The 26,155-nt window shown below is 44.7% G+C and overlaps 1 protein-coding gene across 1 annotated transcript; it reads left to right on the top strand.

Moving 5' to 3' along the window:
* Positions 1-1,850: 1,850 nt before the first annotated feature.
* LOC102437035 (kinesin-like protein KIF6) lies at positions 1,851-25,194 on the top strand (the record flags this gene model as incomplete). Its single annotated transcript, XM_006103184.3, has 4 exons — positions 1,851-1,916; positions 6,130-6,239; positions 12,145-12,219; positions 25,014-25,194. Coding segments are annotated over exons 1-4 (432 nt in total), but the record flags the coding sequence as incomplete, so codon positions are not given.
* Positions 25,195-26,155: the final 961 nt, after the last annotated feature.

Raw genomic sequence — 26,155 nt, 5'->3', positions numbered from 1 at the left:
CCCAGCTTTATTGAGATATATAATTGACATCTAAGTTTAAGATGTACAATGTGATAATTTGATACATGTGTGTCTTGTGAAATAATGATCACAATCAGCTTAGTTAACACCTCCATCACCTCACATAATTAACTTTTTCTCTGTGTGACGAGAACATTTAAGATTCAGTCGTTTGGCAACTTTCAAGTATGTAATACAATATTGTTAACTATCATCACCACGTTGTAAATTAGATCCCCGGAACCTATTCCTCTTATAACTGAAAGTTTGTACCACTTGAGCAATATCTCCCCATTTCCCCCACTCATTCCCTGACAACCACCATTCTACTTTCTGTTTCTATGAGTTCCACTTTTTCAGATTCCACGTGTAAGTGAGATCACACAGTCTTGGTCTTTATTTGTATCCCTTATTTCACTTAGCATAATGCCCCCAGCTATAATCATGTTATTGCCAAATGGCAGGACCTTCTTTTGTGTGGCAGAATAATATTCCATCTCACATTTAAGTACATTGAAAGTTTTCTAATGCCCATTGGGTGTCATTTTAGTGTGAGCACGATGGTTGTTATACAAATAGAAAAGGCGATTTCTGTCTTGCCAAGGATATGAAAATCAGTTCCACTTATATTTCACAGGCAGTACTGGGACCATCTTATCAGTAGATACACTCAATGCCATCTGTTCTAGCTCTACATGGTTAACTCTCATGTTTCTGCTGCAGAGTGGAAATATAGTCCACAAATTCTAAGGACCTACTGTGTGCAGAGCCTCTGTGTATCTGTATTTGAATCTATTATCTGCAACCTCTCAGACATGTATGGACAGGCATCTCCTGCACGCCTTGCCTGAGTGTGGGACACAAGTTGTCCTTTTAATCCAGATGTCCTTCAAATATATATATATATATATATATATATCACTCTATTGTAGATATAAGGCATAATATAAAATATTTCATTATGTATATCACATTTCCTTTATCCACGCATCCATCAGTGGACACTACGTTGGTCTACATCTTGGCGAATGCTGCAATAAATATGGGAGTGCAGATTTCTCTTTAGGCGTCTGATTTCATCTTTGGACATATACCCAAGAGTGAGTGGGATTGCAATGCTACTTTTAATTCTTTTTAGGAACTTCCCTGCTCTTTCCCACAGTGGCTGCATTAACTTACATTCCCTCCAACACTGCGCCAAGGCGCCCATTCTTTCGTGACCTGACCATTGCATGGGACGCAGGCCCCCTCTCTCCAGTCTTGGCCTCTTCCGCAGCAGAGCTAGGTGAGGTACCTTCTCAGAACCCCTTGCTTACCCCGACCTAATTCCTAATTCCCTAATGAAAACCTGTCTCCCGCATCTGACCCAATCTCTAGGAGGGCAGAGGCAGTTCTGCCCAGGATCCCCACCCAGCCAGCACCTTGCTGCCACAGATCAAGCTCCATGTATTCCATGAATGAATAATAAAAACAGAATGACTTCAGTGCTAAAAAGGGGAAGAATGGCTTAAGGGACAGGGAAAGGCATGGTGGTTGTCACTCAGTAGCCACTCTCCAGATCAGCTCTGGAGCTAAGCCTGCAGCCCAGGCCTCCGCCTCGCACGTGCGGAGTACTCTCCACTCAGCCCCCCTCACCCCCGCCCCTCAGTGCTTCCCTGGGGGATGGGGGGCGGGGCACTCCATTAGCAACCAATTAGCGAGAGGAGGCGGTCCTGGTTGGCGCATTGCTCCTTGGGTAGTGTCCCTAGTTACTGTTGCTAAGGCTGCGGCTCGCTGGAGGTGGTGGGAATCCGAAGTTTGGGGCGCTTGGGCCTGAGAGGTCAAGGGTCAGTGCAGTGCCAGAGGAGGAGATGGTGAAGCAGACGATCCAGATTTTCGCCAGGGTGAAGCCCACTGTCCGGAAGCAGCCGCAAGGGGTACGGGTCGGACGGAGCAGCGCGGGTGCCGGAGCCGCGGGGCCTCCGCGGCCGGGGGAGGGGCGGCCCGCGTGGGGCCTGGGCCCGGGGGAGGGGCTGGACGTCGGGCGCAGGGTGCCTCACGGAACCCAGCACCCTCTGTCGGAGGAGCCCCGCTGTCAGGACTCGGACAGACAGACACCCGGGCACTCCCACTCAGCACAGCCCTGTGAGCGCAGACACACGCTCCACAGAGCACATACACACACCCGGGCACACCTGTTCACCCGGGGGCAAACGCGTGCCCTGATGTGTGTTTGTACACTCACCTAGGCTGCACCTCAATTAGGCACACGTATCGCCCCTTCCTGGGAAATGGTCACGCATCTCTGCACACACACATGCACTCAGACTTGTGTCCCACACGCAGGCAAGGCGTGCAGGAGATGCGTGTCCATACACGTCTGAGAGGTTGCAGATAATAGATTCAAATACAGATACACAGAGGCTCTGCACGCAGTAGGCCCTTAGAATTTGTGGACTGTATTTCCACTCCGCAGCAGAAACATGAGCTCGCTGCATATGTAAATGGATATTTATGCATCCTGACACAAAGAATACTCGTCTACTCTTCATTCAGAAAACATTAGCTGAGCACTCACTCAGTGATGGCGAACCTTTTGAGCTCGGTGTGTCAGCATTTTGAAAAACCCTAACTTAACTCTGGTGCCGTGTCACATAGAGAAATTTTTTGATATTTGCAACCATAGTAAAACAAAGACATATTTTTGATATTTATTTTATATATTTAAATGCCATTTAACAAAGAAAAATCAACCAAAAAAATGAGTTCGCGTGTCACCTCTGACACGTGTGTCATAGGTTCGCCATCACTGCCTAGGTTGTGAGCTCAGAAGGGTACAGAGAAAGTTAAAACATTGCCCTTGCTCTGAGTAGAGAAACTTTAAATGCTTCTTAAATGTTTCAAAACTTGGTTTTCTCTCCTTGGAAAGGGGCTTAGTCATTCTTACTAATGTGCTTTGTCTGCATTATCTCTGGTTTTCAGGAAAACCCTGCAAAGTTAATGGCATTTTCCTCATTTTATAGATGAGGAAACTGAGTCTGAGGATGAATAATGTGCCCAAGCCACCCACCTCTCAAGTGGCAGAGCGCTGATTTTAGCGTAGGATTTTTTAAAAAAATTATTATTCCAAAGCTCTTGGCTCTTCAGACAACCTTTTTTGCCTCACAAAGTGAGGATTTAGGCAAGGGCAATCTGAGTCTTATTAATCAGTGCCTGGAATGGGTGTATTACTAATATTTTATCTCTAGCCCATATTGATACTTCTACACTGGGCACATGTATAAATATAACATCATAGCATCTCATAGCTTAGCATTTGCCATGTGTAATTTGTGTATTTATGTATTCTCCTCAAATAAGGAGAATATAGTGTCTTTGTCATCACTTTTTTTTTTTACTCATGAAATGCATTGAAAAGATGCAGGAGAAGACTCCAAAGGAAAGATTGGCTTTTTTAAAACAAGGAATAAAGCAGTATAAGAAGTTGATATGGGTTTCTTCCCAATTTCTTTCCTCTTACATTCACGTACAAGAAGGTTTTAAAAAGTGCATCATATGTAAAAGGTGTATGTAATGCCTGCCTCCCCTTCTCCCCCTAGATTCTTAGTAAAAATGTTGAACTTGTCCACATGGACTTTGCAGTCAGAAGCAGGTGCTTAGATGTGGTGATGTGAGAGGATAGAGGCAGAACTGTGGATGGGTTGGTGGAGAATCTTGGATTTAATATTGAACTTTCTCTTTTCTTAAAATGCAATGTTTGGGTATTTTAATGTGCCTTCTTTTGCATTTCTTTTGTGGGATTCTGTGTAGTATATTGGTACTCCACAAGTGTTTTGAGGTGTCATACTGTATTTTCATAATGTCAGGTTTCTTACCGAGATGCAACATTATGCCACATACACAAAACCGAGAGAGCACAGATGAACAAATTTTGAGTTAGTGTATCCCTGCTCTCCCTTAGAAATCCCGCTTTTAGCATCCTATCTTTTTTGCCCCCAAAAGATTGTATGGTTGTTTCTCAAACTGGAAATGCTGCTTGTAGCTTTAAACCAAGAGTGATTCAAAGTGGGTTTTTTCTCTTCATTTTATGATTCCACTGCTCCATTAATCTTATTTCTTAAGGCACTACAGTGATTTATAGGCTAATGAATCAGAAAATACCTAAGATGAACCTCTGATAATGGCAATGCTTTTTCATTTGTATACTGCTTCGTGTATTTTGAAATATTTTCATATTCGTCTTTTCATTAGATCTAATTGTCTTCTATTCTTAAAAAACTACTCTATCTCAAATACTTTTGTGACTAAGGATAGAAAGTCTATCTATTGGACTAAACACATTTTCTGGTGATAGGTGGCTTTTCTTAATGCCCCAAAGAATGGCTTAATGATGGTGGAGAGTCGCTATTCCTACGCTAGTAGCTGTTCCTTCTTGTCTTCTGAACACTGAATGCTGCACACTATGTTAGTAGCTGTTCCTCCTTGTCTTCTGAACATTGAGTGCTACAGGGTTTTTGTTGTTGTTGTTTTGTTTGTTTTTTGTGGTTTTTAAAAAATATTTTTATTTATTTCAGAGAGGAAGGAAGAGAGGAAGAGAGATAGAAACATCCATGATGAGAGAGAATCGTGGATTGGCTGCCTCCTGCAAGTCCCCCACTGGGGATTGAGCCCACAACCCAGGCATGTGCCCTTGACCGGAATTGAACCTGGGACCCCTCAATTCGCAGGCTGATACTCTACCCACTGAGCAAAATCGGCCAGGGCTCTTTGTTTTAATGCGTGGCAGCCCTCACTCGTGTATGTTTCACGTCTTACAATCCCTTTTACTCACCTTTCTGGGCATTAATCTTTTTTTTTTTTTTTAATGTAGTGACCTACAGGATATAATTTTTAAATGTCTCTTGAGAAAACCTAGCCATAAAACCATGCACCTGATGCCATTACTTTCTACAAATAATGTCATTTTACAGAGATTCTTCACTAGAAGTCTGCTTAGGAAAATTATTCAGATTTTCTGGAGATTTAGGTATGCTTTTATTTGTTTAGGAATATGACTTTCCCCCATAATCAAGCATCTAATTGGGTCTTAAACAGGAAGTATTGCTTGTTACAAATAATTTTATTTCCTGGTGAAAGACAAGAAGTCTTTCTTAAAAACCTCTAAATCTAATGACTAACACTTTTTATGGTGCATTACAAAATGCTTCCTTTCCATGACGTCATTTGATCCCTGCAGCAATCTTGTAAAGGGAGGCAATTCTGTTTTCCTCATTTTAGGTATAAGGAACCAAGATTCTGAAGTGGTGGCTGGTCACACCTCTGGTAAATTGAGATTAGCGTTGTGCCAGGTCTTTGGACACAAAGTCGTAGGCATTTCTTTATTCCACCTGATCTTTTTATAAGCTCGACTTTTGATATTTTCTGGCCAATAAATAAAGGAGTAGGTAACCAAGAAGACAGAGAATATTAAGTTGAAAGGGGGTTGATTAAGACCCTTCATTCCATATCAGCTTAGAGTGGTGAAGTGACTTTCCCAGGTCATTTGCTAATTAGTGGCTGAGCTGGAAGTACAACCTTGAAAATGACATCAAAGACATGAGATATACGTGTCTTTTGAAACCACATATCTTTTATGAAAAGCCTGAATATGTGTCATGAAAACTTGGGCTTCTTTGAACATAACTTGAATGAGAGCATTCTTTTGAGCTCTCTGAGAAGTCTCAGACCTAGTCCTTTCTTCTTCTTGTCTAGCATTTTGTAAATGCTCAGAAAAGCTGTTGCTTTTAATAAAGTGTTAATTTCTGGTCCATAATTCCAAAGCAGTATTTATATAAAATGCTGTTTTCAGGGTTATTGGTTTCTCAACAACAGAGGTACTCAAAAATGTTCAAATTTGAATATTAGATTAGGCAAAGAGGATCTGAGCTTTGACAGAGCATTGATTTAGGTTTTACCTCTTGTTCAATTTCATATATTTGTTTGAGGCTGCGCACAGTTCAAAGAGGAAAATTACCCAAATTGTACTATGTTTTGACTTTTTATCTTAAAAGTATATTTTTATAAGATTTCAGTGCACAGCGTAATAATATGGTCATAGTGCAAGCCTGAAATTCACCACTTTATATTCATTTGCTGTCTTCATGTTTGCAGATTTATTCCATAGATGAAGATGAAAAAGTTACACCCAGCTTGGAAATTATCTTACCTCGTGATTTGGCAGATGGATTTGTGAATAATAAGCGAGAAAGCTACAGGTTTAAGTAAGTGTATCTTTCTCCTTCTTTATATCTGTTTTGCTATTGAACGAACACATACTGCACTCATATCCACGGTGAAATCCTTAGCAGCATGCGCTGGGGAGAAGGCAGGGCAGTTCTCTGTCATCTGGCGGATGGAATTTTTTATATATATATATTTTATTGATTTTTTACAGAGAGGAAGGGAGAGGGCTAGAGAGTTAGAAACATCAATGAGAGAGAACCACCGATCAGCTGCCTCCTGCACACTCCCTACTGGGGATGTGCCCGCAACCAAGGTACATGCCCTTGACCGGAATCGAACGTGGGACCCTTCAGTCTGCAGGCTGATGCTCTATCCACTGAGCCAAACCGGTTAGGGCTGGCGGATGGAATTTAAGTTGTCTTTTCACTGCTGTGCCCAAAGCTGAAAGGAGGGTATATTTCTGTATCCACCATGGTATCCCAAGGTCCCAGCCTTGCTTTGCCACATCAATGTTATCCTTTTCCTACTTGGCTCTCTAGGGGTTAGCACTTACAGGAAGTTCATTGCATGACTAAACGTTATTCAAGATAAGCACTTAAGGTCCGATCTGTATCCCGTATAGGTGAGCCTTCTTTATAACATAGATGATATACAGACCTCAGCGCATGCATGAACAGTCTATATCTGTACTGTCCAGTGTAGCAGCCGCTCGCCGCAGGTAGCTCTGGAGCACTTGAAGTGTAGCTAGTCCTAACTGAGGCTAGTAAGTGAAAAGTACATAAAAGATTTTTGAAAGCTTAGTATGAAAAAATGTAATGTAAAATATCTCAAGAATATTTTCATATTGATTCCATATTAAAATGATAACATGTTTAATATATTGTTTTAAAATATATTAAAACCAATTTCACCTGTTTCTTTTTACTTTAAAAAAACATGGCCACTAGGACATTTTAAATAACATTGGTGCTCACAGAATGGACTGCATTACATTGCTCTTGGACAGTGCCGAACCTGCGGTTCCGGTGAAAAGTACCAAGCAGCCACCCTTGGACTGTCACCCGTGCCTTTAGTGCAAACACTCTCCAGTAGCCGGGCCTGGAATGTTGGGATTATGGCTAGTTCATACCGTCTTTATTCTCCAGTTTCAGATTATGCGATGTCCTTTAACGCCCACTTTTGATTTTTGGAGAAGTTTGAGCCCAAGTTAAACCCATATTTGATCTGTGGCTTGTGCTTAGGTGGCGGATTGCTGGGTGCGGCTGAAGGCATCCTAATTGCTTTCTTGCTTTTCTTCCTGAACTGTTTTACATGGTCCTTATTATGTAGCTATTCCAACCCTTGCCCCTTGGATAAAACCATCCTGGATATTTTATTTTTATGGTTCTCTCTCTCTCCCTCATATTTATTTACTCTTATTTGTTTGTCTCTTAAAGTTCTCTGGTCTTCACAACTCTGCCCTTTGTCGGTCATGCCTGTATCTCTCTCCTACTTCACCCATCGTCTTGTGTTCCTTTCACAATAAGTACAAGCAGGATTGCCAGCAATTGCTCACATAGTGGGGGGGGGGGGTCCTCACCTTGCCTTTTTGGCTCCCCATTGCCTTTCATTCTGTCCTTTAAGAAGTAGCCTTATAGTAAGTGACTTCATTTTTCTGAAGGGGGCATTCTCCCACTGGTGTAAACTTGCTACATACCTTAGTAGCTGTGAATTCATGATAGCTGCCCTACACCATTCTCTACAAGCCACACTTTGCTAAAACATTTTATTCAGCATGCTTCTGTTTCAGCATGTTGCCGATGATTAAGAAAAATTGGCCATGTCGCTATGAATTGGCCCTTTCCAAAGTATTCTTTTGGTGATATAGATACAGAGAGAATTTAAATATACGGTTATTGAAAAAGTGCTGTTTGCCCTGGAGAATATTACGCTAAGCGAAATAAACCAGAGAAAGACAAGAATCACATGATCTCACTCATATGTGGAATCTAATGAACAAAATAAACTGATGAACAAAATAGATCCAGAGACAGAGAACCATGAACAGACTGATGAACAGACTAAAGGTGGGGTGAGGGATGTGAGGATTAACCAGGGAACTTATATGCATATGTGCATAACCCATGGACACAGACAATAGTGTGGCAAAGGCTTGGGAGGGCGGGTGTGGGGAAGAGGGGTTCAATGGGGAAAACAAAAAACAAACAAAAAAACAAAGCAGACATCTGTAATACTTTCAAGAATAAAGATAAATTTTAAAAATAAATTGTAAAGAAATAATATCACAAAGAAAAAGTGCTGACTGCTTATTTTAAAATCACTTGATCATTCTTTCTAAATCTCTGAATTAGAAATATTGGTTTGGTATTTTAAATAAAGATATTAATAAAATATTTAACTTACACACATGATCAGAGATACCTCTGTAAGCATTTTAAGGCTGTTTTCTCCCAAGAAAAATCCTCTTAACCAATAAACGTTTATTGATCATTCACTGTGAGCTGTTTTCATGGCTAGGAACACAGCAGGGAGGGCAGTACAGCCCCTGCTCTGATGGTGCTTACATTTTAGTGGGAGGAGATGGGCAAGGAGATCAATAAGTACAATGTGTGTGAGAAAGTGTTAAGGGCCCTGGAGCCAAACAAGGCAGTGAAGGGGACAGGAGTGCTGGCGAAGGGCAGCAAAGGGGAGGGAAGGTGGCAGCGTTTCACAGGCCTCTCAGGGGAGGTGGACAAGAGGGCGACATTTGAACAAGAACTTGAAGGAGGCAAGGAAGCCAGATTTCAGATATCCGAGGAATGGGAAGTCCAGGTCAAGAATATAGTGAGAGCTAAGTCCCTGAGAGGGGGGAATGCCTGGCTTGTTGAAGAGAAGGCATCTGTGTGGCTTGAGGAGAGTAAGCAAGGGCGGTAGGGGAAGGGGGGGGCCAGCAGGAAGAAGGTTAAAGGGGCAGCAGAGTGGCCAGATCATATGGAGCTCTTCCCCAAAGTGCCATGGGAGGTAATGGAGGATTTTGATCAGAAGAATGAAACAATCCCACTTAAGTTTGAGCAGGATCATTCTTGCTAACACGTAGCAAATGAACTAACTGTAAGGGAGTAAAGGAGACCAGGCAAGACATTTTGGTAGTTTGGGCCAGGGTAGTAGCAAGCGGAAATGTTGAGAAATAGTTGGATTCTGCAAGTATTTTAAAGGTCAGAGATGACAGAGTTTGCTGATGGGTTGGGTATAGAGTGCAATGGAAAGAGAGGAGCCAAGGATGCCCTAAGGGTTTTGGACTGAACTTCTAGAAGGATGGAGTTGTCATTTCCAGGGCTGAGGAAGGCCAGGACGAGCAGTTTCTGGGTGGGGAGAGGTCAGTATGTGCCAGATTTGAAATAGACTTTAGAAAAAGCCTACACAACCTCCTCATGATGAACGGGCCTCCTAGGAATCAGGAAACCCAAGTCATGTCTCAAGGTGCATTATTGGCTTGTCCAGGGCCATGAGTCAGTGGCTTTATGTCCCCAGGATAAAGCAGCCTCTTCTGCTGTAAGAGATTACACTCAAGTTGGTAAACTATTTTGCTCTGCAAAGGTTTTCAGAAAATAGATGATCACAATGCCTTTTCAGATTACTGTGCAGCTTTAATTATAAAAGATAAAATGTTTTGGGATGATGATCTGATGTTTAATGCTATTGTATGGTTTATGGAAACCCCGGCCATCTCTTTGGTTTACCTGGTGGTAGTTGTCATTCCTGTAACTTAAGGAAGTGGGGCTGGGAATGGCTGTTGACTTAGCCAGTCATCGTCAACCTGGTAAAGAACCAAATCAGCCTCATCCTCATCCTCACAAGCACCACTGGGTCTGTGTTCAGTGTCACAGCCAGCAGGGCCCTGAACAGCACAGAGTGGCCGTGCCCCCTGTGTTTGTATCTGGGCCCTGGTGCACGGATAGGGTGTGAGGCGTGTTCTGGGCACCCACGTTAATGTCGTTGTCTAAAACATAATCTTGCCTGCCGAATGACGTAGCAGCCAGAGTGCTCTGCAGTCTCTCTTTGTATATGGTTTCACTGTTAGTTTCTTCAAATGGGAGGTTGATAAGCTATACGCAGGGGTGGGGAACCTTTTTTCTGCCAAGGGCCATTTGGATATTGTTAGCAATAAAGTCAGTGGTGGTCCATTTTTGAGGCAAGGCATTTAACCCTGAATGGAAAATTCCTGGTAGTTTGCTTGCATAATGGTCTGCTGATGTGACCAAGTTCGGGCACCTGGAGAGTTCCCAGGCAAACAGGATGTTGGGGAGGGACAAACTGACAAGGGGACTTAAACTGGGAAGGAAAGAATACCCTCTAAGGAAATAATGAAACTTAGGTGACGGTTCCGGGAAGATTGTACACCCCACAGTCCTCAGCCAATGAGGAACCAGGGGAGGGACCTGCACAGCAGGGAATAAAATACTGGTTGTAACCACTTTGGGCGTGCCTGCCCACCAGACACCCGATCTCCCAAGACCGACATTAAATGCCTTGTTTTTGCTGTAGTTTGTGTCTCCATGTCCATTTTCTTTTATTTAGTTTTGGACTGGTGAGTGTATTTGTCACAGATATTTATAATATTATTCGCGGACCATGTAAAATTCTCAACTTACCAATGATTTCATGGGCCTTATATGGCCCGCAAGCTGGACATTCCCCACCCCACCCCTGAGCTATAGGGATGTTTTGAAATTAATTTTGATTAAAGACAATGAATTCCATTTTATTTTATATTCTCAGCCCCACTCCAGATAGCCTTCTGAACTCCTCAGTAGTGAAAACAGTTCTACATTTTATGTAGTCTCTACATTAATCGAAGATGTGCCCAACTCACTTGTGTTAGGTAGACACATAGGCCGAAGGTTCCCAAGCCACTCTGAAAGCTGCGTAGGATGCCCTCAATGTGTTTGTTTTAAAGGCTTTGCTTTAAAGCATCCCTCTCACCCCCACAGTTTTTATTTTGAAAACTTTTCAATATGCTGAAGAGGTGGAAAAATAATGCAACCAACTCTTCCTATATTCTATGTGGGAGATCCACCAATTGTTAACATTTTACCTTATATACTACCTTCCTTCTCTCTCTCTCTCTCTCTTTCTCTCTCTCTCTCTCTCTCTCTCTCTCTTGCTTTCTCTCTCTCTGATGTTTTAATGGGGGGGCAGACTTGCTGGTGGCAACTCACCACACTGTAGAAGAATAGGTTGTGTGTTTCCTGCCCTGGGCATTCCTCAGTGGGTGTGACCCTGCACTAAGCCAAGTGAGCAGCAATGCACGAAGCGTGAACTTGACTCCGTCACACCTCCCCATGCCCAGCCCTGCCAATCTGATATGGGCTTCTCTGTGCAGGCCAGTCTATCTTCCTTCACTTTTGGACTTTTGACTCATGATCCACAAAGTGAAGTAAAGTTCCCTGGAAATGAAGTAGCCAATACGAGGATGTAGTACCTAACGAGTGGGAAGTAAACTTCAGTGCAGCATTTTAAGACCAAGTTCAATCATCCTACGTTTCACAGCTGCCTTCTGTCCGGACAGGTCAGACATCAGAGGTTCTCTGGCTGTTTACATCCTGGTCTTGGGTTTCCATTGCATGCCCTTATCTCAATGTGCATCTGATGCCAATTGCAGACACTGTCCCTCTTGAGAGCTGAAAACACACAGTTTGTTATTTGGTTCAAATCCGCTGCAGCGTTTCAGAGGGATTTATTGTGCAGACCCTGTCAAAGCAATACTGTTTACCCGCCGTGTGTATACAGGGAGACAACAGCGCAGTGTGGCCGGGACCACAGGCCAACATTGTGCTAGGATAGGTGAGCCCAGTGCCGTAAACATGGGCTCATTTACAGAGCCGCCAGAAAAAAGGAAAAAAGATTAATCTAATAGTGTGTGACGGCCCAGCTTTAAGATAATTACTGTTTTCACATTTGCAGATTTCAAAGGATTTTTGATCAAGATACAAACCAAGAGACCATTTTTGAAAGCATTGCCAAGCCCGTGGCTGAGAGGTAGGATTGCCTGTGTTCTGTTGAGTGGGTTAGTGGTTTTTCATCGTGTCTTCAGTTATCAGATGATCGTGGTAACGTGCCTCGGTGTATTAGTTACGTACGCAGGCTGCAGGGAACGTAATGACGATCGCATTAAAACCCTTTATTCGCAGAGCTGTTTGTTTTAGATTTAGACTCCGAGCCTCAGAACAAGCCGGTGTGATAGACAGAATAGCTAGCTCTGTTACTCCCATGTGAAAGCTACATAAATCTCGGAGGATCAGAGAGATTAAGTGGCCCTGTTCCGGTCGATGGCTGGTGGTGCAGAGCCCCAGGCGGTGTTCTCGTAAGGCCGGAGCTCTTCCCTCAGCCCCGTGTTCCAGGGGTTAGATGGATGTGGGACTCGGGGTGGGTGACACCTGGGAGGCCTGCTAATGGCTGACCCAGCTCCACCTCAGTGTAATAGCTATATTTCACAGCCTGGTCCTTCGCCTCGAGGACCCTTTTATTTCTGTGTGTCCAGACAGTTTCAGTCTGATGACTCTAAGGACAGCGCCACCTGAGAACACTGCATAAATCAGAATGCCATTTTACTCATGTACGGTATGCCGGCCAAGTCCCCTCCCGCAGCTACTACTTAATGAGGTTGCTTTCCGACCCTGCAATCATCTGGGTGATTTCAGTGACCTAAGCACCCCCAGATATACCAATCTTTATGATGAAAATGAAAGCTAGCTGCTAAATAACCCTTTTTCAAGTCCATTGATCAGTAAACCCTTTCCCGGGAACGCTGTTGGAAGCACATTGCCTCATTTTTCTCTCAGACTCCTGTTGCATGAATCCTTTTCAAACCAAGCCCTTCTCCCCCACCCCCAACTTTATTACTGAGATATAATTGACATGTACCATTGTATAAATTGAAGGTGTACAGCATGTTGATCTGAAACAGTTATAAGTTGCAAAATGATTCACTATAGTAGTAACTAGGGGCCTCCATCTCATCACATAGTTACGTTATGGTGAGAACATTTAAGATCTGCTCTCATGGCAGCATTCAAGTCTATGGCACAGGGTTATTGGTCATCATCACCATGCTGTGCATCAGCCCCCGAAACCTGTTAACGAAGCCCTTCTCCTTTAATACGTCTTTCCACGCTGTGGGTGAAATGCAATTGAGGAGGCCTAAGCTGTCTTACTTAGAGTTGGAATCTGATAACGGGTCTTTTTAAAAAATATATATATTTTATTTATTTTTCACAGAGAGGAAGGGAGAGGGATAGAGAGTTAGAAACATTGATCAGCTGCCTCCTGCACACCCCCCACTGGGGACGCACCCACAACCAAGATACATGCCCTTGACCGGAATCGAACCTGGGACCCTTCAGTCCATAGGCCAACGCTCTATCCACTGAGCCAAACCAGTTAGGGCTGATAACAGGTCTTTAGGTTAAATTCATGTCTCCTAGACAGGATGTCACACTTTTCTGAAAGTCTCCCTTTTTACATAATCTTTAAGAGTATGTCCTTTTTCAGGGGGTTGATCTCAGGCGTCTTATTTTGAAACTTCCTAAAGTCGTCCTGGGAGGGAACCACAGTGCCTGTTTCCTGGATATGTTTCTCCTCCCATGATGCCCACCTCTCCAGCCCCGGCCCATGTCACCCTCAGCTCTCGCTGCGCCCTCTGCAGGGAGCGTTCTTCCTCCAGAATCTGCCTTGAGGTCTCTGCTCATGTATCGCCTTCTCAGTGAGACCTTCCCTTGTCACCCCATTTGAAACCACTCCCTGCACCCCTTCCCTGTTTTCTTTTTCCAGCACTTGGCACCAGCTGAAACGCGGTATAGTTTGATTACTCATTAGTTTTCTCTCTGTCTGCCTTCCACAGTGGTTCTCAACCTTGGCTGCACATTAGAATCAACTGGGAATCTTTTTAAAATCCTGATTTCTGGGCCTCATCCTCCGGAAATTCTGTTTCTTTGTTATGGGTGAGGTCACAACATTAGTAACAAAGAAACAGAATTTCCGGAGAATGAGGCCCAGAAATCAGGATTTTAAAAAGACTCCCAGGTGATTCTAATGTGCAGCCAGGGTTGAGAACTACTGCACTAGATCAGTGGTCGGCAAACTCATTAGTCAACAGAGCCAAATATCAACAGTACAATGATTGAAATTTCTTTTGAGAGCCAAATTTTTTAAACTTAAACTATATAGGTAGGTACATTGTTATTAACTTAATTAGGGTACTCCTAAGGCTTAGGAAGAGCCACACTCAAGGGCCAAAGAGCCGCATGTGGCTCTCGAGCCGCAGTTTGCCGACCGTGGCCCTAGAGAATAGCCCTTCATGAGGGCTGGGGATTTGTTTTGTTCACTGACTTACAAAGACGCCCACCCCAACCATGACATGATGTAAAAAGTGACGGGCAAGAGCATCTTTATCCAGGCTGCCCAGTGGTCCGCGTGGGTCACATCTTCCATCAACAGGAAACAGTCCTCTTTGTCCGTACTTCTCTCCTTGTATCCCATTTTCCCCTGAAGCTGTTTTGGCTGATGGTTGTTTTCTGTTGGCCTTTATGTGGTTTATCTTTCGTGATTTCTTAATTCAACTGCCCTGGGACGTTTTGTTTCTAAGTATAGGTTTGGTAAATAAAATATAGCTGGCTTTTGCCTTTTTAGCCAAATTCAACTGGCTACTTTCACCTGCTTATGTTTATTGTGATGGCCGTCATGGTGTTGGGAGGTGTTCCTCCGGTCTGGATTTATGTTTTCCATTTATCATTCCCCACTTTCCCCTTCGAGCTGTTGGCTGGTTTGTGCTCTGTGTTGCTGCTAGTACTTTCCATTTTCCCTCGAGGTGTGCATTGCATTTCAACACATCTGCACAGTGTAAATTCAGATATAAACTTACTTGTGCTTTTCTCAATATTTGAAATTTCTCTCTCGGTTTGTCTCAGGAACCTTAGCACACTTTTGTCTTTCCTGCTCCCCTACCACTTCAAATGTTGAAATCAACTGTGAGTTTCATTCTGCATCACTATTAATCGTTTTTATTATCAGCATTTATTTAAATCCTTCTCTCTTTTTTTTTTGTTGTTGCTCATCACTGTTTCTTATACTCATGCCTAGTTCTTGGATCCCTTTTTAGTTAACCATCCTCTAATGATTTTTCAGTGAGAATTCAAGATTGGGGGCTTTCTGAAGTCCTTTGTTTTCCTTACAGTCAAATGGCAATTTGGGTGTAGAATTCTGGGTTACCAGGTCCTTTCTCTGACCTCTGTGAAGAGCGTGCCCCGTGGTCTCTTTGCATGCAGTGCTGCTGAGAGATGACACTGCCCCTCTGTGTCTCATTTCTGTTTTAGGAAATGCCTGTTTTCACTTCCTGGATGTTTTAGGGAGTTTTTCTTTTTACTTGTCTTTCTGACATTTATATCAGTGAGTCTAGGTACGTTATTTTTGTGTGTATTCTTCTCTCTCCTCCAGCCATTTCAATCTGAAAAGTCTTATAGTCAAGCTCAGGGTTGTAGCACTGATAATTATTTTGGTAATTAAAAATTAATTTCCTTTCCTCCAGCATAGCCATTCTTTCTTTCTGGAACTTCTAGTTTCAGAACCACCGGTGCTGTCCTTCACCTATTGTAACGGTCCATTCAGTCTCAATCTCTGTCTTTAGGTTCTGGGTTCTGGAAGACGTTGCCAGTGCAGTCTGTGAGCTCGATCATTTGCTTTTAGCCATGTGCGTGCTCTGTCACCTACCTCTTACATTTTTTATTTTTACAGTTTTATTTTTCATTTAGAGGAAATGAAAGCCAGACTAGTTTCATGTAAGGCTGGGATACCCGCCCTTCCCCTCGAAGACAGGTGTGTTCCCCTTTCGACACATGGCTCCTTTTCCTGTCCACTCTCCCTTACGCGGACGGTGGACGCTCTCCCACTGCCCAGTGTGGTGCTCTCTCGGTGCAGGCTGCCTGGGATATTCGGGGGTTCTCTGTGGGGGCTCTTTCTGTCCTGGGGAGTGCCATTGTCTGTCGGAGGTGCTGCCTGTGTTCTCTGGGTTCGCCCCGGCGTGTGCGGGGAAGGAAGGCATGTGCTGCCCGCGAGGGTGTGCCCTGAGCTCACCTGCTGGCCCTGAGGCCCTCTTCCTCCGGGGCTGCTTGCCACCAAGGTCACCATCACCCTCCGAGCTCCTGACTGTGAGCGGTGAGCTGCAGCAGCGGCTGCTGGGCTGACGGAGGCAGATCCGTGTTTTCCTTTGACCCAGCTCTGCAGGAGAGGGTTATTAAGCCGGTTAACTTACTCATTAAGAACCTGGGGTGAGGGTCACTGTTTGCATCGACTTTAAGTATGTTATATACAGAATGTGCACACTTCATGAAGACTTAACCTATGTGACTTTGAAATGGTAAACATCAAGTTGCGATAAAGTCTCATTTATACAACAACAGTTAGAGAAATGTTTATCTCACAACTTAAAAACTGGTTTAAGAATTACACAATTCGGCAGGCCGGGTGAATAGAAACTGCCACTTTAGATGTTAGACAAAAACGCCTGCTATCACCCTCAGAAACAAATTCCCAGCATACAGTCCAGTCACTTTATATAGGCCCTTTGCAGCTGTTCTGTTGGTTAACACATTGTAGCTTAATTCTGCTTCCTGTATACAATTAAAGCGGAATAAAATCCATCAGATCTCTTTCCCCAATTCTATAGTTCAGGAATCCCATTAATTAAGACTCATCTTTACCTACTTTACCCAGATCAGTGACATGACGGCCGAGCTGCATGGGGGTGAGACGTTGTGAAGCTTTAACGTTGTATCATTGGAAATTAAGGAGAAGAATCTGTGTGGTTATTACTTCATACCCCTCCATTAGGAAGTACTTCACATGCTGCCTCTTGGGAACTTTGGTTTTCCTGAAATATATCCTATATTTTTTAGTCATGTTAAAAAAAAGCTGTTTATCCTACGAATTTTGCTCACTGGTTTTGGACTAATTTTTGTAGAGAGTCTTCAGGAGGTGCACAGATGCGCATGGTGGATGTGGATGGTATCGCATCCTATCAGGGAGTTCGCAGTTTCAGGTGATGTTTTACCAGGTGCTATGCTTCTCGGGCTGGAGTCCGTTGATCTCGGGGGCAGGGAGTGGTCTCTCAGGGGAGGCCCGAAGCCCAGGCCAAACGTGGCGCATTATCCTGGAAGGTCCATTTTACTTGAAGATTTAGGGAGATGACTTTGGAGTCTAGACTTTTCTGAGAGCTTATCACATGTAAATCTGCAGAATTCCAGTCTTCCAGCCAAGCCTATGTTCTACCTGAAAGCTTGGGTCAGAGGACATTTATTTTATTTGGGAATAAACAAGTTTCCAGGGAGAGATTTGGGGAGAATGTGGACGTGTGGTGTTTCAGAGGAACACGGTGCATGAACAGGGCGCACGCTGCTAGCACTGGTCACGTCAGTGAGGCAGGCCCCCATGGCTGGCACTGGGCAGTGAAGCATCTGCTCTGCAGTAAGGCGACCGGGTTGGGTTTTGAAAAGCTAGTCGTCACCTTGGGAACCATTGCTTTTTAACCTTGAATTTACCATCGATGATCAATGTGAAGTGTAGCCTTTTGATTTGCACTACAAAGAGGGTGAGGGACAAGGAAAGCTTGCAGGGCTGCCGGCTCCCCTTGGAGGAGGATGTGCTAGGCTGCTCGTGCACCTGTGCCCTGGCTGATGGGCTTGGAAGAAAGGCTTTTCTCATGGGAGGCACAGCCCCCTGCCCCACTGGGCACTCACATTGGCTCTAGGAAACAGACTTTGCTGATGATGCTCTGGGTTGCATCGCTCGCCCAGTCCTGCTGTGCATGCAGAGAAGAGATCTTGCACCTTTAAGGTGAGGAGACCAGAATGGCAGAGGAGGAGGCCACAGGGGAATATTTAGAAAATAAAATCAAGTCTCATTGGTCAGTTATTCACCTCTGTGCACTCATGCTTCTACCAAGTCTGGCTCAAAACATTCGCCATCAAGTGGAATAAGCTCATTCTGGCCCCAGCCCTCTGACAAACTCACTCTGCGACTGCACCAGACCTGTCACCCCTGAACCACCTGTGCCCTCTGAGAAAGGGGATGCTATAATACCAGCCTACTAGGGTGCTTTGAGGGTACAAGAATGCACATGAAGGTACTAACCGCCCTGTTCAGTGTCAGAGGTGAAAAATCAGAAATCTCTATTCCTTTGCCACTTTAAAAATATGCCCATGGACTTCTGGCTCCAGGCCAAGCCGAAGTAGACACACTTCTCTCTCTATTCCTCTTACTAAGTACAACTAAAACTCTGGATATTACATATAAAAGAAACATTAAAAGGCTCTGAAAGGTGGTGTGAAGAAGGTAGACTGGCCAGGGACCTTAGAACCTGAGGCATGGCAGTGAGTTTCCTGGTGTTTTTTGTTTGTTTGCTAGTTTTTGTTCTGATTTTCTGTTTGTTTGTTTTTTGTTGTTGTTTATTTTTTTGTTTTTTTGTTCCTCATATATCCAAGAAAGGATGCTGGAGAAACTGGCAATCCAGAAACACCAATAGGCTGAGACACAAGTGATAAGAAGAGTCTGCCCTTTACTGCCAGAGGACCAGGGAAGGGGCAGCCTAGCAAGGCAGAAACCTTTAGAAGCTAGTCGTGCTGCCCCATCCAAATACCATGGACAAAACCCACAGCCCCAGCCCCCATTTTGTCAGCCAAGGTCGGGCTGTAGCAAGGTACCTGACCCCCCACTGACAGGGCGGTCTCAGAGGAGGCACTACGTTGTCAGTGCAAGTCACAGGGGACCCTGAAGTCACCACCATCCACCAGTGGCTGGGCCTCCCCACCCTGGGGGGTGTCAGTGATGAGCAGCATGGTGCACCCCCCTCCTGTCTAGGGAGGTGTCCGTGGACGCCTTGAAGGAAGGCCAAAATATCAACTCACCTGCAGGAATGAGGCCCCTCCACCGGTGTTAAGAAAGGCTGATGAGGAACCTGGATCTTCACCCCCACTTGGCACTAGTGAGGGGCTCACTAGCACCGTGTCAGAGGAGGCCTGCTAAAACGAAAGAATTAAGTGTGATTTAGAATCTTACAGCATCATACCCAAACTCTCCAGGGTACAGTTAAACCACGCATCAAATATCAAGAACCAGGAAAATGTCCGCCGGCAGGAGAAGAAACAACCACAGATGCCCTACATAGAAGCCCAGGTCTTGGAAGATGTGACAAGGGTTCTCAAGTAGCTGTTACAAAAAAATGCTTCAACCAACCAACCAATCAACCAACCAAAAACAGACATAAAAAGTACCATGTGAGAATTTTAGAACTGAACAGAACAATAACTGAAATTAAAAAGAAAAAAATTTGTGGATGGAGAGATCAGAGGAAAGAATCAACAAATTTGAACAGAAAGAAAACAGGTTGAAAAAAGGAGCAGATCCTCAGGGACCTGTGAGAACTGCTGCGAAAGGTCTAACATGCATGTCATCGGAATCCCAGAGGAGAGGGGAGAAAGGGAGTAGGGTTGAAATGTTTTTTAAAAAATCATGGTTGAAAATCCCCTAAATTTGGCAAAAGTCATAAACCCAGAGCTTCAAGAAACAGGATAAAGTCACAGAAATCCACTCCAAGACAAATCATAGTCAAACTTTAGAAAACTAAAGCAAAGAAATAATCTGAGTGCAATGAGAGAGAAATGATACATCACCTACTGGGAAAAATAGTTTGAATTACAGTGGATTTCTTATCAGCAATCATGGAGCCTAGAAGAAAGTAGCAGGTGATGAGAGAAAAGGACTCTCAGCCCAGAATCCTATCCTTCAGGAATAAAGGAAGTAAAGACATTTGTAGACAAAGGAAAACTAAGACAACTAGTCACTGGCATACCTCCCCTGAAAGAAGGGATTTCTTGAAAAGAAGGTAAATGAAAAAGAATGCATCTTGGGACATTAGAAAGGCAGAAAGAATAATGGAAAAGAAGGTAAATGAAAAAGAATGCATCTTGGGACATTAGAAAGGCAGAAAGAATAATGGAATGAGCAAACAAATGACAACATTGTGTGATGACAATCATATCTAATGAAGAGGGAATATGCTAATTGACCCTCACACCATCGCAAAGATGGTGGCGCCCACAGCCAATAAGGAGGGAATATTCTAATTGACTGCCCCACCCTCAGAGATGGCGGCACCCACAGCCAATAAAGAGGGAATATGCTAATTGGCTACCACGCCCTCAAAGATGGTGGCACCCACAGCCACAAGATGGTGGCACCCAGTCCCCTCAGCCCCACCAGCGCAGCAGGTGTGCAGCAAGGCCAGGCCCACCCCAGGCAGGCCTGGCCGCTCCATGCGCCTGACTCTGGAATCCCCTAGTCCCCTCAGCCCAAAAGCCGCCCAGGGCCGGCCCGAGGTGCAGGCAAGCCTGGGATGGCAGTTGCCCAGCTGCCCAGGGCCGCCTGAGGCTCAGGTAACCAGGGCCTGCCGAGGCTCGCGCTGCCGGCAGTGGCAGCAGCAGAGGTGTGATGGGGAGTCGCCTTCCCCTGATCAGTGGGTTGCCTCCTGCCCCTGAGTGCTCCTAGACTGTGAGAGGGGGCAGGCCGGGCTGAGGGACCCACCTCCAGTGCATGAATTTTCATGCACCGGGCCTCTGGTAATATTATAAACAAGGGAGTGGAAAGGATCTTAGAGGGATGTAAGGGTTCTACTCTTTATTCAAACTGGTCAGATGTCACCATCAGTAGATCTCTGTTGTGACAGAAGGTTGTGTATCTTCATTGCAATGGTTGCTGTTCAAAACCAAATAGAACTCTACAACCATACTGTACCATTGTCAGTGTCCTGGTTTTGATAATATGCTATAGTTATACAAGGTGTAACCATAGGGGGAGTTTGGGGGAAGGGTACACAGAATCACTCTGTACTCACTCTATAACTTTCTGTGTTTTTTTAAAAAAAATTATAATTATTTCCGAACAAAAAATTAATATTCCCAGATATGAGAATTTTGTGTCATTTGTTCTGTAATGTTCTTCTAGTCAGAAAATTAAGTAATCTATATTATTAGATTAGAACTGCTCCCCCCTGGGACTCAAATAAAGCTAATCCCATTTGACATTCACAAAAACATGCCTGGCAGTAAATACTTTGTTTTTCTCAACATTGGCTTTCAAGCAGAAAACACTGGTCACAACGGAATTATACAAAAACTCATTGACTCCCACTGATCTGTTCAACTTCCGGCCACAATTCCATTTCACCAGATGCATTGTTTATAAACATGTACCAATGCTTGGCTCCACTTCCTGCTACACTAATTTCTTGATAACATTACATTTCTGGCTTTTGTGATTTTACTAACTTTCAAGTTGAACACTTCTTAAATTACATTTCCAACTAAAAGCATGGGTTTGTGGTTAAAAACAGGAAAACCAATCAGCTTAAAATCGTGAAATTATTCAAGATCATGACCTTGAGGTACTCCACCAACATCTTAACAAAGAAGAGGGTAGGTTTGCCTCTCCACCTACAGCTAGTGAATTTGGACACAGCAATGGCAGCCCATCTAACAAGCACAGACTGTACTAACGATGCACATTGCAAATATGGATTTTATTATCGTGGGTAAACACATGAGTCTACTTCTGGATGTTTCTTTTTAAGAATGACCAGTCAAGAAATTTTGGCGGTGATAACTACAAGTTAAAGCTATTTGTAATTTATTGGGTAAAATACCTCTAAGCAATGGCCTGCGAGTTGTGTGGAGCAGTATGGTCGTGGAGACTGGGAGTTGCAGGGAGCAGTGTGGTTGTGGAGGCTGAGTTCTATGACAGCATACGTACACGGGATGAGTATCTCTGGGTCCGTGGGAAGATAAAAAGCATTGCTGGAATTAGAAAGACAGTAGAAGGACTGGCCGGTGGATCAGAGATGCTACAGTGATAGGACTCCTCCAGGAGAAGGGACTTGTCCTAGTCTGGTACCCCCTCAAGCAGATTCTGAAGCTAGGATTCTAGGAACAGTAGCTGATTTGGGAGGTAAGGCCAGGAGGCACCAGTAGGGGAGTGAGGAGGTGAGATGGAAGGAAAGGAAGCTGCTACTAGGTACATTAAGGCACTCAGTCCCACCGGTGTCCTCTGGAGGACAGAGGGGACACAGGGGACTGTGCCTCAGAGTTGTCCCCCCAAAAGGACAAAGGAACACCTGTTCCTCATTGTTCGGAGGCTGCTTCCAGGGTGTTAACACCTTGGCACGTGCAGCCTCACCTGTATACAAGTTAAGAGCTACAGGCCTCGCACTAGGAAGCCGTCACTGTGAGTGGGAGGGGGGATGTTGAGCAGGGGTCAGAGCAAGATCCCTTCTGCCACAACACACCCCCATTTCTCCCTAGGCAGCCTGTAGACCTGGCTTCTCTCCTCAGCACTTACCCTGACTGCCAAGCAGTTAACAGGAAATACAAAAGGAAAGCAAAAGCCAGGGGTATTTTGCATCTACATTGTTATGTGAAGTTGGGTTCCCCAAACACTGCAATACCAGAGGAGAGGAGAGGAGAGGAGAGGAGAGGAGAAGAGAGGAGAGGAGAGAAATTATATGCTTGTTGAGTGTGGACGAGAGCTCTCTCCACTTTTCCCCCAAACTCTGAAAGTCACAAACTCCCTATCATTTTGCCCATCAATTCTGGAGGTTAGTAGGAAACTTCCCTCATTCATACACAATTTAAAACCGTACCTTTTATGTTGCTGTCTCTCAATCGCATCACAGGTGTTCCCAGCTCAGGGCTTTGCACTTGCCGGGCCCTCGCCTAGAGCTCTCCGATCCCTGGTTTTCTCGTGGCCTCTGTCTGTTCTTTACAGCATGAACCATCAACTATGCCCCACACGCAGTGTTTACCTGGTGCGGATGTTTATTGCCTGCCTCCGCCCACTCCAGTGTAAACTTCATGAAGATAAGGACTCTCTCCTGGTTCGCTACTGCACCCCAGCTCCTGAGCAGGTCAGCTGGGTATCGGATGCTCCCTGTTGAGTGAGAGAGTTAGCACACAGGGGGTCATCTTTAGGAACCTCCTTCTCGCTCCTGCCAAATGCATTCCTGACGGGCTTCATTTCTTGTCAAAGGAGTTTTGCTTTTGGTTCCTTTCTGAAGGACTTTTCGGAGAGAGGCCTTTTCAGTGCATCTAAAATAACACGATAGATGGCTGCTTTTTTTGGTCTAGTCTCGTGGTTCTCAAAGTGTGGTTCCTGGACCAGCAGCATCCACATCACCTGGGAACCCAGTAGAAACGCAGGTTCACAGGCCTCACCAGACCTACTGAGGCCGAGCAACCTGTGTTTCCACAAGCCCACCGGGCGATTCCCATGAACGCTGAGGTTTGGCGGTCACCGACCAGGTGTAACACTTCACACCGGTACCCGTGCTGTTTGTCTTCAGGGATATCTTTCTCAGAGGTCTGAGGTGCACTTTAAACAACTTTACAGTTTTGAAGTTGATGTTTGTTTATAATTTACATCGCATTTATCTCTCAGATAAGTTGAAGCAACGATTATATTGTCAGCATAGGCTTCAGGGCCTGAGACCTGTCAGGGCCTGCTGTTCAGAAGGGCACCCGTCTTGGTTTCGTACTCTGTTGTTAGTCCTTATAGATGATTAAAAAGAACAGAGAAACCAGGAACTGTTTGTTCCTGATGCATGCTTCAGCTTCCCGCTTTAATACTTACAGCTGTGTGGCTCTCGACAAATTCATCTGTCTGGGTCTCAGTTTTTTATCTGTAAATGGGGAAAATGACACTTTAATAGCTACTTCATTTGCCATGATGATCAGATGAACTGCACAGGGAAAAAACACATGTCCCAGGACATAGTACGTGCTCAGTAAGTATTAGCTCTTATCTGTTGTGGGTTCCCCACCAACATTTCCATAGAAAAGATTTTGCAATTCCAATCCAGGGTTCTACCAGGAAATGAATGTTTTTCTTTATGAATTTTTTCCCCTTGAGTTGTTTTAGATTTGGTTTCTTCTGCGGCACACGTTTGCAATTCTTATCATCGATCTCTATTTTAGGAGCTGAGAATGCATTCACAGATCATCCAAAGATATTTCTGGTTATTATCAGTCACTTTAATATCCTTCAAAAGAATGGCCTGTGAAGAAAGGAAAGAGAATACGAAGCCCTCTGCAAAAATCCTTCCTGCATGAATGTGTGGGATTGGTTACATCTAGCACGGTTCTTCCGTAATTACTTGAATTTATAATTGACTGCGGTAAAAAGCACAAACAGACGTAAAATATGATGTTTCAATTGTTTGGGGAAATATAGCCACACATGTACCCAGTGCTTTGTCACTTGCAGGTCTACATGCCTTCCTCAGGCCAACGTTGCTTTCCTCGGAGCAGAGCCCCTTTAGCAGAATGTCTGTCCTTCGCGGGGAACGTGGCCTTCCCCTTAATGCTTGGCCAAGTGTTTTTGGTCCTATGTTTAGTGTGCTTCTTGCTGAGTGACATGAGCAGACTTACCTATTGCTGTGTGGTAACACTGAGAATGCATTTCCTTCTATGTAGAGCTGTGTCAAGCTCATTGAACTTTCACGTGTATTGTCTCCGTTAATTTTTGCAATAGCCCTACAGGTAGGTAGGTATTGTTATTCCCGTTTTACAGGTAGATGAGAAAGCCGGGCTCTGAGCGTTTAATGGACTTCTGCAGGGTCACACAGCAATTAGGTTGCGGGGCCGAGACTAGAATAGGTCTTCCTCTCTCAGTCCCTTGATCCTTAAATTGCTATATCACATGACTGCATTTACATATTTTATTTCATTTTATTGCAGCCCTCTGCTAAGTTCACCACGGAGGTTCATGCCACTGAATCGGTGGATGTTTTCAGGCCTCTTCCTGTCTGGCCTCTGGGCAGCATTCTGCAGTGTCACCTCTTTCTTCCTGGCCTCTACAAACAGGCACCGCCGGGAGGTCTGTTTGTCCTGCTCAGTGTCGGGGGCTGAGGTGTGGAAGGTGAGAGGCACTGCCTTTTTACTTGCCACCTTCTGCACTTTTTCCCACCTGTGCTCCAGATGTCCGTGATCTGCGCGGTCCTTTAGCTATCACACCCTTCCCCAGGGTTCTGCCAGATTTCCTGTGCTCTAAACCAGCGGTCGCCAACCTTTTGGACCTCACGGACCACCAGTTGCCAACCGCTGCTCTAAACAGTCATCCATAAAATGTCTTCGTCCGTCCATAAAATGTCTTCACCCCGTGTAGCTCTTCTCAGAGGAAAACAATGAGATAAATTGACTCTATTCATCACGATTTCAGCTAGCATTTATTGAGTGCTAGCTATCTGTCAGGCACTGCAAGTAAATCTTAACTTTCTTAGAGGGAGTTTTGTTATGAAAAAAGATCCTTGTTTACTGAAATTAGGCCAAGACTGATGGAATTTCAGGCATTGAATTTTTTAACTTCTTACCAGAAGTTTAGCTGTGTGTTAGGAGACATCTGGGGCAAGGGTTCAAGTATGTCATTTCAGTCCTCACAGATTCTGATAAGAGAGAACTGCCCCACCCACGGTTCCCAGGGGGTGGGAGTGACCCAGGGCGCTGTGCTATGGCCGGGACACTGTGCCCCGCGGCCATGGCTGATCGGATCAGGAGAAGGAATCTGAGTCAAGGGTAGCTATGCGCAGGCTGCCTGTGGCTTAGAGTAGATCTGGGGCGAAAAGGGTTGCTCAACTAGGAATGAGCTGGGTCAACTAGAGTCTCGCTCTCGGCAGTAGGAACTGGAAAACTGAACCCAGTGATGCTGGTGCAGGAGCAGAGGCTCAGAGACCCTCAGAGAGGGATCGAGAGCCGAGGGAGCACGTGGACCACAGGGCGTGAGAGTTAGGAACCTGCAGATGTGAGGACTCGACAGATCAGCAAGGAGAAGGCCCTGCAAGACCTGGGGCCTGGAGGAAACCCCTGTTCCCACATGCTCATAT

The sequence above is a fragment of the Myotis lucifugus genome, unplaced genomic scaffold, assembly GCF_000147115.1.
Source record: "Myotis lucifugus unplaced genomic scaffold, Myoluc2.0 scaffold_466, whole genome shotgun sequence".
In the NCBI taxonomy this organism is placed as follows: Eukaryota; Metazoa; Chordata; class Mammalia; order Chiroptera; family Vespertilionidae; genus Myotis; species Myotis lucifugus.
The sequence above is the reverse complement of the archived record's forward strand: the minus strand, read 5'-3'. Positions and strand labels throughout refer to the sequence as shown.